Source organism: Procambarus clarkii, chromosome 74, assembly GCF_040958095.1.
Source record: "Procambarus clarkii isolate CNS0578487 chromosome 74, FALCON_Pclarkii_2.0, whole genome shotgun sequence".
Classification (NCBI taxonomy): domain Eukaryota; kingdom Metazoa; phylum Arthropoda; class Malacostraca; order Decapoda; family Cambaridae; genus Procambarus; species Procambarus clarkii.
The window spans coordinates 7,861,096-7,871,568 of record NC_091223.1 but is presented as its reverse complement, the minus strand read 5'-3'; the positions used below and the strand labels follow the sequence as shown (position 1 = coordinate 7,871,568).

Here is a 10,473-nt window from a genome sequence, read left to right as displayed (position 1 = left end):
CAGCCCTCCTCCAAGCCAGCACTTCACCAGGCCAGCCCTCGTCCAGGTCAGCCATTCACCAGGCCAGCCCTCCTCCAGGCCAGCCCTTCTCCAGGTCACCCCTTCTCCAGGCCATCCCACCTCCAGGCCACCCCTCCTCCAGGTCAGCCCACCTCCAGGCCACCCCTCCTCCAGGCCAGCCCACCTCCAGGCCAGCTCTCCTCCAGGCCAGCCCACCTCCAGGCCAGCCCTCGTCCAGGTCAGCCTTCCTCCTGGCCAGCCCACCTCCAGGCCAGCCCTCCAGGCCATCCCACCTCCTGGCCAGCCCTCCAGGCCATCCCACCTCAAGGCCAGCCCACCTCCAGGCTAGCCCACCTCAAGGCCAGCCCACCTCCAGGCCAGCCCAAATCCAGGCCAGCCCACCTCCAGGCCAGCCCACCTCCAGGCCAGCCCACCTCCAGGCCAGCCCACCTCCAGGCTAGCCCACCTCCAGGCCAGCCCACCTCCAGACCAGCCCCCCCACAAGGCCAGCCCACTACTAAGCTCAGACCACACAAAAACCCGCCCTCCTCACTAAATCAATGGGGGCCAGACCTAATCACCTGCCTCTGGTGGTCTGCCTCACCAGACCATGGCTGGTGAGGCAGACCACAGAACTAGTCTGCCGCCCGTTGTCAAAATTTTAATCAAACACTTGAGACAGGAAGTGTTTCACTCCCAGATGTCTGGAAAAGGTACACGACGTCTCAGCACTTAAAACAGGGCATAGAAAGGAAACACTGAACTACAGAACAGTGGCACTGACAGTGACTGACAAAACTGATTGAGTTTTATGGCAAGGATACAAAAAAAAAAGACAAGAAAAGAAAGGCTGGGTAGACTGTATTTTTTAAGACTGTCAAATGGCATTTGACACAGTTCCCCCCATGTAAGAATGCTGTACAGGATGGAGAACCAGGTTGGGGTAACTGGAACAGCAGTGGACTGGGTAACGGAGTACCTGAAGGACAGAAAACAAAGAGTCACAGTCAGAGAGGAGGCTTCTAGCTGGGGGAATGTAACAAATGGTGCCCTATAAAGCTCTGTCCTGGGACCGCTGCTGTTCCTAATTTATGTGAACGACCTACCTGAGGGCGTGAGCTCTGACATGTCAATGTTTGCAGATGATAGAAAGTTTATGAGCAACGAGGAAACATATGAGGACTGCATAAAGTTACAGGAAGACCTTGACAAACTTCATTAGTTTACAGACAAATGGCTTCTGGAATTCAATCCCAATAAGTGTAAGATAACGGGGAAGGGAACGGGAGAAAGGAGACCAGACGACATCTACACCATGCGGGGAAGGCAGCTACAAGAATCAGAAAGAGAGAAGCATCTGGGAGTGGAAATAATTCCAACACTCTCACTGGAGATGAAGTGTCGGATGTCGGAACAGGCTAACATCGGCAGCATGCGGGACGTTGACAAATATAAGAACATCGTTTAGGAACCTGAACCAGGACTCCTTCAAGACACTTTACACAACATTTCTTAGAACAATACTGGACCACGCATCACTGGTATGGAATCTGCACCTTGTGAAACAAAGCCAAAGTTACCAATATACAAAGGATTGCAACGAGACTGGTGCCAGAGCAAAGAGGTCTAAGCTACAAAGATAGGCTAATGGAACTAAATCTCACAACCCTAGAGGATAGTAAGCTTTAACAGAGTGGATATGATCACAACATACAAGGTAATGATTGTTAATTGATAAAGTAGACATGGATTGCCTCTTCAGATTGAGAGAAAGCAAGGTGAGAGGACACAGGTGGAAGAACGAAACGCAGATCACCCGAAGGAACATAAGGAAGTACTTGTACTTTGTACGGGAAGTTAACAAGCGGAATGTTCTACCACATGAATGTTCTACCACATGAATGTTCTACCACATGAATGTTCTACCACATGAATGTTCTACCACATGAATGTTCTACCACATGAATGTTCTACCACACGAAGTTGAGGAAGTCACCTCCATCCTAAACTTTAAGGCCTGATTCGACTAAGATTTTGAAAGTCAGAGTAGTTAGGCTAAACGTCAGCGGTACTTACCTTTCAGCAGACACTTACAGGTAAGTACAGATAGGTGGTTACCTCCAGCAGCTTCTGTTACCTCCAGCAGCTTCTGTTACCTCCAGCAGCCTCTGTTACCTCCAGCAGCCTCTGTTACCTCCAGCAGCTTCTGTTACCTCCAGCAGCTTCTGTTACCTCCAGCAGCCTCTGTTACCTCCAGCAGCCTCTGTTACCTCCGGCAGCCTCTGTTACCTCCAGCAGCTTCTGTTACCTCCAGCAGCCTCTGTTACCTCCAGCAGCTTCTGTTACCTCCAGCAGCCTCTGTTACCTCCAGCAGCCTCTGTTACCTCCAGCAGCTTCTGTTACCTCCAGCAGCCTCTGTTACCTCCAGCAGCCTCTGTTACCTCCGGCAGCCTCTGTTACCTCCGGCAGCCTCTGTTACCTCCGGCAGCCTCTGTTACCTCCGGCAGCCTCTGTTACCTCCAGCAGCCTCTGTTACCTCCAGCATCCTCTGTTACCTCCAGCAGCCTCTGTTACCTCCAGCAGCCTCTGTTACCTCCAGCAGCCTCTGTTACCTCCAGCAGCCTCTGTTACCTCCGGCAGCCTCTGTTACCTCCGGCAGCCTCTGTTACCTCCGGCAGCCTCTGTTACCTCCAGCAGCCTCTATTACCTCCAGAAGCTTCTGTTACCTCCAGCAGCCTCTGTTACCACCAGCAGCCTCTGTTACCTCCAGCAGCTTCTGTTACCTCCAGCAGCTTCTGTTACCTCCAGCAGCCTCTGTTACCTCCAGCAGCTTCTGTTACCTCCAGCAGCTTCTGTTACCTCCAGCAGCCTCTGTTACCTCCAGCAGCTTCTGTTACCTCCAGCAGCTTCTGTTACCTCCAGCAGCCTCTGTTACCTCCAGCAACCTCTGTTACCTCCAGCAGCCTCTGTTACCTCCAGCAGCTTCTGTTACCTCCAGCAGCTTCTGTTACCTCCAGCAGCTTCTGTTACCTCCAGCAGCTTCTGTTACCTCCAGCAGCCTCTGTTACCTCCAGCAGACTCTTTTACCTCCAGCAGACTCTGCTACCTCCAGCAGACTCTGTTACCTCCGGCAGCCATTTATGAATTGGCTGGAAGTCCCATCACACTTAATTTAAATTCCTTTCTATTGCAATTCTGTGCAAAACTTCTGATCATTCCCCTGGAAACACAAACCGAAACTGTCTCTATTTTCCGCTTGTTACAACTTGTAATAAAGTTGTTACATCTTGGCTTAACGTGTTTATGAAGTATTAGAACGTTGTTACAACTTGCTATGTTGGTTGTTATAACTGGTTAGGAAGTGTTAAACCTTGTTAGAACGTTGTACCAACGTTGTAGTTTCGGTGTGTGTTTGGCGGGTCTGCATTCCACTGCACAGCTTGCAATTGGTTTTCCTTCATATTATATGTTCTTGACGGAGGATTATGTGTGATAATGTTCTCCTAAAGGATTTGTTTATTCGGGAAGTAATTCATAAGCGATGGTGGGCATATGCAAATTTCCATCAGATGATTTTGTAGCAATATTAAAGACAAACTAGTCAAGGTTAATTAGTTGAAGTTAATTTACATCTTGAAATTTCACTATTTAATTTTAATAAATTATAGAAATGAGGTTATACGGATGTGTTTGTGTTCTATTAAGAGGTGAAAGGGAACTATCATGAGTTTTATTAAGATTCAGGATATTATTTAATTTGCATATCCTGCTTTGCTTGTTGTAGTTTTTTTAAATGTATGTTCAAATATGTTCACTATGTTCAAATATGTTCACTATGTTCAAATATGTTCACTATGTTCAAATATGTACACTATGTTCAAATATGTTCACTATGTTCAAATATGTTCACTATGTTCAAATATGTACACTATGTTCAAATATGTTCACTATGTTCAAATAACACAGCAGATGGAACTCTGATTTTTTTAGGTTACTTGTGTGCCGTGAGAGATATTGAACGAATTCTTTGCGCCTGGATAAAGTCGCTATTACGCTTCTTTCTTATAGTATATTTTCCTGTTGAAACTTTTCATTTTATATTAAATTAATACTATTTTGATTGCATATTAACCACAGGAGTGTTAGGGAGCTGGTGCTGTTGACTGTAACTTACACAACTTTAACCACAGGAGTGTTGTGGAGCTGGTGCTGTTGACTGTAACTTACACAACTTTAACCACATGAGTGTTAGGGAGTTGGTGCTGTTGACTGTAACTTACACAACTTTAACCACAGGAGTGTTAGGGAGCTGGTGCTGTTGACTGTAACTTACACAACTTTAACCACAGGAGTGTTAGGGAGCTGGTGCTGTTGACTGTAACTTACACAACTTTAACCACAGGAGTGTTAGGGAGCTGGTGCTGTTGACTGTAACATACACAACTTTAACCACAGGAGTGTTAGGGAGCTGGTGCTGTTGACTGTAACTTACACAACTTTAACCACATGAGTGTTAGGGAGTTGGTGCTGTTGACTGTAACTTACACAACTTTAACCACAGGAGTGTTAGGGAGCTGGTGCTGTTGACTGTAACTTACACAACTTTAACCACAGGAGTGTTAGGGAGCTGGTGCTGTTGACTGTAACTTACACAACTTTAACCACAGGAGTGTTAGGGAGCTGGTGCTGTTGACTGTAACTTACACAACTTTAACCACAGGAGTGTTGAGTCTTTACCAGAGAGCGCCAAATATGTTTGTGATTCTGATAATGATTTAAAATGCTGTCTCTGGGAATGCACCTGACGTCAGCTAAGCGTTTTACTGAGAGCTGATGTCAGGACTCCAAGAACGATAGCCAGATGAGATCAGGACTTGTATTTGCTTTCCTTGAAACTGACCGCTGGGGTTAGGACTTCTATCAGCTCACTGCAAGACTTACTTCTGACTATCTACTTTAAGATAAGCCGTGCGTGGGAAGCTTGATTAAGTCCATTTTAGTGTACAACCAATGGTTCGGACTTGACGTTTGAGATATAAGTCCAAGCTATCAAAGGCAATAGCGGCGAGAGAACAAAATAATTAGAAAACACGTTCTAGAATGAGAACGCGAGCTGTGTTAAACCAAACCAAATAAGAAACAATCGGAAGAAAAAATAAGAAAATGAATAAAATAACAGACGAGTGAATAAAACAGAAAACAATTTTTAAATGAAACTAACGCACGAACAAAACAATAAAAAAAACGAAATATGAACCACCAAAAAAAAACGAAATTAAAGAAAAATACAATCTTGCAAATCCCGAGATTTTTTTGGCTCGGGCATAAAAAAGAAATTAACAATAAACTTCAGGTTAAGAGAGACAAAACTTAGAAATATAGGGAGAGAAATCTGAACACGTTCGCTGAAGAAAACGATCGTCGGCCGTTGATTTCCATTACTAGCGAACGCTCCCGAGCGATCAAGTCTGAAGCTTGGACGTTAATTGGTGAAAATGGGCCACTGTGGATGCTAAGGCGGCCAGTTGCATAGGAACTGCTTTTCAAGTGAAAAAAAATAAAAAAAAGGCCTCAATATGCTCAAATAACATAGCAGACAGAATCTTTTTCTTAGGTCGTTTCTGTGTCGTGAGAAGTATTGAACGACGGCTCCCCGCCTCCATAGTGTCACTATTAAAGCTTTTTCTCATAGCCTATTTTTTTTATTTAAAAATGTCATTTTATGTTATTAATAATTTGATTATTATATAGATACTTTTCATTAATGTGATAATTACAAATGATGTTTTTATTAACACTTTCGCGCTTTAGATTAGAGATAACTCGTCACCGTTTTTTCTTACGATTCCGCATAACAGACTACTTTTCTAGTCCATCGAAAAAATATTTCTATAAATTCCATTTTCTAACCGAAATGGATGGGGATACTCTCAGATTTTTCTCCATGAAATAGTTTTCATGGAGTTTCATTCATGGAGTTTTCATGGAAATAGAAATCATGTTATAGTTTGGAAGGACAAGCGCCCCGTCTCTGTCATCACCAATATCCACAATGCCGACACTACTCAAGCACAGCGCAGGAAACGCGTTCGTAAACGTGACAGGAGAACTGGAGTAGAAATTGTGAAAATGAACAAACCAAAGGCCATAGTGGATTACAATAAGTTCATGAAAGGTGTTAATCATTTTGATCAAATGGTCAAATATTATGAGTTTGCAAGAAAAACACACAAATGGACCAAGAAGATCACTTTCTATTTTCTGCAAATGGCCATGCACAATGCATACGCATTGTATAACCACTACTCAACAGATACAAAAAAACTAACACTATTAGAGTTTCACGCAGTAGGAATAAAAGCCTTATTGGCGTGGAACAGCGAGGAATGGCCAACAACAACAAGTATACCACATGTTCCCGACATAGATGCCAGCGCAGCTCCTCCTGCTGACGCGGCAGTTTCAACACCCGGCCCATCTGGGGCGAGGCGTCCTCTGTTCACCTCAACACCTCAAGCCCACTCATCAACCACAAATTCTGAAATGGACATAGAACCACTTGATGTTTCTGATTTCATAGAAGATTCTACTACAAGTTTGGTGGTTCCTGTAGAAGACAATATTCCTCCAGTGCATCCAAGAAATAGAAGAATTATAGATTCAGAACAACGTCTCAACTACAAGTTGACGCATGAACTCGTGCACTTGGCTAAAAAAAGAAGATGCCGTGTTTGTTTCAAGTCTGGCAAAAGGAGGGACGTGATATATGGATGTAAAACTTGTGATGTGGCACTGTGCGCTGCGCCTTGCTACACAAGGTACCACCGAAGAAAGATATTTTGGGTGGAGAAAAAATAACCACCGGCAACAGCTTCACTCCACCTAAGAAACATCAGATGAGCAACTTCAGGATCAGAAGCCTGAAGATGGTGGAGTGAAGAAAAAATGCTCAACTGTTGATCTTCAATCAACATAGACAGGGTAAGTACACCTATTTGGAATTTTTTATCATCTATAAGAAGTTATATTATATACATTTTGTAGGGAATTTATTTGCGAATTTTTTGGTACCAGAATGAATATTATATCACATAAACTTCTATGAGTAAAAAAAAAAAACACAAAGTATGTTTGGGGGTGTGGCTCTGGGTGTGGCTCTGGGTGTGGCGGTCGTGTGGCAGTGGGTTCCCTTTAGCCGTTGATATATCCAACACGTGGGAAATATTTGTATGTGTTATGTATATGTCTGTGTAGGGAATTTTACTGCGATCACTGTCATACAAATTATAAAGTGTTTCAACAAGTATAAACATGACAAACATCAAACGAACGAAAACAATGCGTTCGTTTCTGCCGCGAACGCATACTGAGCGACGTGGTTCTATATTTGGCGCTTCTCTTACACATGCTTTGTACAATTGTTATACATTTCATCTTATAGAAAATTTTATTGCGAACACATTTGTATAAAAAAAGAAATACGTACATAGCAAAGTAGGGTCAGGAAACGTATAAATGTATAAACTTTCCAAGCATGATTTCCCCCCTGTGTTTTCGCCAGTGCGCTCGCGGCTAACTACTCTCCACTTCACACACTCTTGCGGGTGGGCAATTACCTATATTAAACATTCATATGCATATGTCCGTGTAGAGAATTTTATTGCGATTCCAATGATACCAAAATTAGCGATGTAGGACAACTGTAGGCTTCGCAACCATTAAGAGAGTGGAAACATTTTGTTGCTGTTTGGCGCTCTCGGCGAGTGATCTGCATAGTTTTTTATTTGGTGTTGATACTCCTTATGCTTGGGCGGCATTTTATAGGTATGCTCTTATAGACAATTTCATTGCGAACACAGTGATACCAAATTTAAATACGTGCGCCTTCAATTATTGTCAGGACAGTCAAAAGAGTGTACACTTTTTCAGTCTTACCGCGTAGGCGCGCAAAGTGCCGAAAGCATCTGGGGTATTGTTTTTTTTTGAGCGCCGAGAGCGCAAAAGTGTTCTTAATGTTAATCATGACAATCGTCATCTTCTGTTCCAGGGTCTTCTTCTTGTTCGTTAAATTAATGCAGTTCTTAGTTATTATAAATGTAAGCATCCAACCACACCCAAATCTTTAGTCATGACTCACGAAAGCTCACAACCCTCAGTCATACACACCAGCACCCCTGCATGCTCAATCCTCGGTTATGAGTGCACGTGCACTCAAACAAATACTCCGTGATGGTAGCCACACACACTCACGACTCAGTGTTGGTACACTCATACACCCAATCGTCGCTCAGTTTACCCTCAAGCATCGAATGTCCAGTCATTGTTATTCACACAATCACCCAATCTGCAGACATTAGACGCACACATATACACGCACGCACACACACACACACACACACACACACACACACACACACACACACACACACACACAGACACACACACACACACACCCACACAGACACACACACACACACACATACACACACACACACACACACACACACACACACACACACACACACACACACACACACACACACACACACACACACACACACACATACACACACATACACACACACAAACACACACACAAACACACACACACACACACACACACACACACACACACACACACACACACACACACACACACACACACACACACACACACACACACACACACACACACACACACACACACACATACACACAAAAGCTGATGGAAAAGATTGTGCGAAGAAAGCTAGTGGAGCACCTGGAGCGAAAGAACTTTGTAACACAGCATCAACATGGGTTCAGGGATGCCAGGTCCTGCCTCACAGGGTTATTTGAATTCTACAACCAGGCAAGAAAAATAAGGCAAGAAAGAGAAGGGTGGGCATGCTGCATATTTTTGGATTGTCAGAAAGCCTTTGATACAGTGCCACACAAGAGGCTAGTGAAAAAGCTGGAGATACAGGCTGGAGTGAAAGGGAAGATACTTTATTGGATAAAGGAGTACCTAAGCAACAGGAGATAACGAGTCTGTGTGAGGGGTGAGGTCTGAGATTGGCGAGACGTTACGAGTGGAGTCCCACAGGGGTCAATCCTTGGACCTATACTGTTTCTGATATATGTAAATGATCTACGAGAGGGTATAGAATCGTTTCTCTCAATGATGCAAAAATTATGAGGAGAATTGAAACTGAGGACGATAGTAGGAGGCTACAAGATGACCTAGACCAGGGGTCTCCAAACTATGGCCCGCGGGCCACATCCGGCCCGCCACATAATTTCATCCGGCCCTCCAAACAAATCCCTGTGTAGTGGCCTTGAAAAAATAATTATCGTACGAATGGCATCGCAGAATTATTCAAAGCTGGGGCTGCTGACTGGTGGCGCTCAACCCGAGTCAGTTTTTCTCTCTCTCGATAGTGTGACGCACAGATACTAATACTGGTAGGTATGTGTTGTGCATTACAACCAATCAGTTGTGTATAACTGTATATTGTGGGGATGGAGGGCGAGTGGGGCTTCGCTGCTTCCGTTTCAGGGAGCACAAACACTGTACAATATTCTTTTCTCTGGACTTTGACAATGCCTTTATCTTAGTTATACAAAATAGCAATAATACTATTGTAGCCAAAAATATTGCGTGTTTAAAATAGTTAAAATGGTAACCATTAAGTTTATCAACGAAAGCTGTTGCCATAATATTTACCACTTTATAATAATATCCTATGCTTTTTAACACCACATACAAGCTGTTTTTTTCCTGTAGAATTTATTTATTTTATTTTACCCTTATGTTTTCAGATATGGAAAAGATAAAGAAAAGAAAAGTGGACAATGAGTGCCGTCGGTTCAATGACGAATGGAAGATAAAGTACTTTTTTTGTGAAAGCAAATGATAAAGCTTTATGCATAATATGTAGAGACAGTGTTGCTGTTCTGAAGGAATACAATATTCGTCGGCACTATGAATCTAAACATGGCTCAAGTTATTCTCACATCACAGGAGCAGAACGCACTAAAAAGTTTGAATCATTTCAGCACAGTCTGCATTCTCAACAAGCTGTTTTCAGTAAGAAAAAATCTGAAAATGAAAATTCAACTAGAGCCAGTTACAAAGTTGCCTATGTGTTGGCTAAAAAAGGAAAACCTTTCACTGATGGTAGTATCATAAAAGAGTGTATAGTGGAAGCAGCAGGAGAGGTATGTCCAGAAAAAGTAAACCTCTTCAAAATGATAAGTCTTGGGTCAAATACTGTTGCTCGTAGAATTGAAGATTTAGGAGGCGACATAATTCGGCAAATAAAGGAAAAAACAAAGAGATTTTGTTGGTATTCTCTTGCGTTGGATGAATCAACGGATGTGTGTGATACTTCTCAGCTCTTAGTATTCATTCGTGGTGTTGATAGTGAATTTAATGTGAGCCAAGAATTAGCATCAGTTCACAGCATGCACACCACAACAACTGGAGAGGAC

At 43.3% G+C, this 10,473-nt stretch overlaps 2 protein-coding genes across 2 annotated transcripts in view; both read left to right on the top strand.

Moving 5' to 3' along the window:
* Nucleotides 1–461, top strand: part of LOC123747466 (proline-rich protein 36-like) — a 12,817-nt gene extending 12,356 nt beyond the window's left edge. The window contains exon 2 of the mRNA XM_069313102.1: nucleotides 1–461. This exon is cut by the window's left edge and continues 1,197 nt beyond it. Coding sequence (XP_069169203.1) covers nucleotides 1–461 — 461 coding nt within the window.
* A 1,284-nt stretch (nucleotides 462–1,745) lies between these two features.
* Nucleotides 1,746–3,144, top strand: LOC138356782 (mucin-20-like). The gene is made up of 2 exons (XM_069313101.1): nucleotides 1,746–1,778; nucleotides 2,128–3,144. The coding sequence occupies exons 1-2, from the start codon at nucleotides 1,746–1,748 to the stop codon at nucleotides 3,142–3,144; spliced, it is 1,050 nt and encodes a 349-aa protein (XP_069169202.1).
* Nucleotides 3,145–10,473: the final 7,329 nt, after the last annotated feature.

Excerpts from the sequence above, each read along its gene's own strand:
- LOC138356782 (XM_069313101.1), top strand. The coding sequence starts at position 1,746 with ATGGATTGCCTCTTCAGATTGAGAGAAAGCAAG. Across the intron at positions 1,779-2,127 it reads TCAGATTGAGAGAAAGCAAG|CTTCTGTTACCTCCAGCAGC; the intron begins GTGAGAGGACAC and ends TACCTCCAGCAG.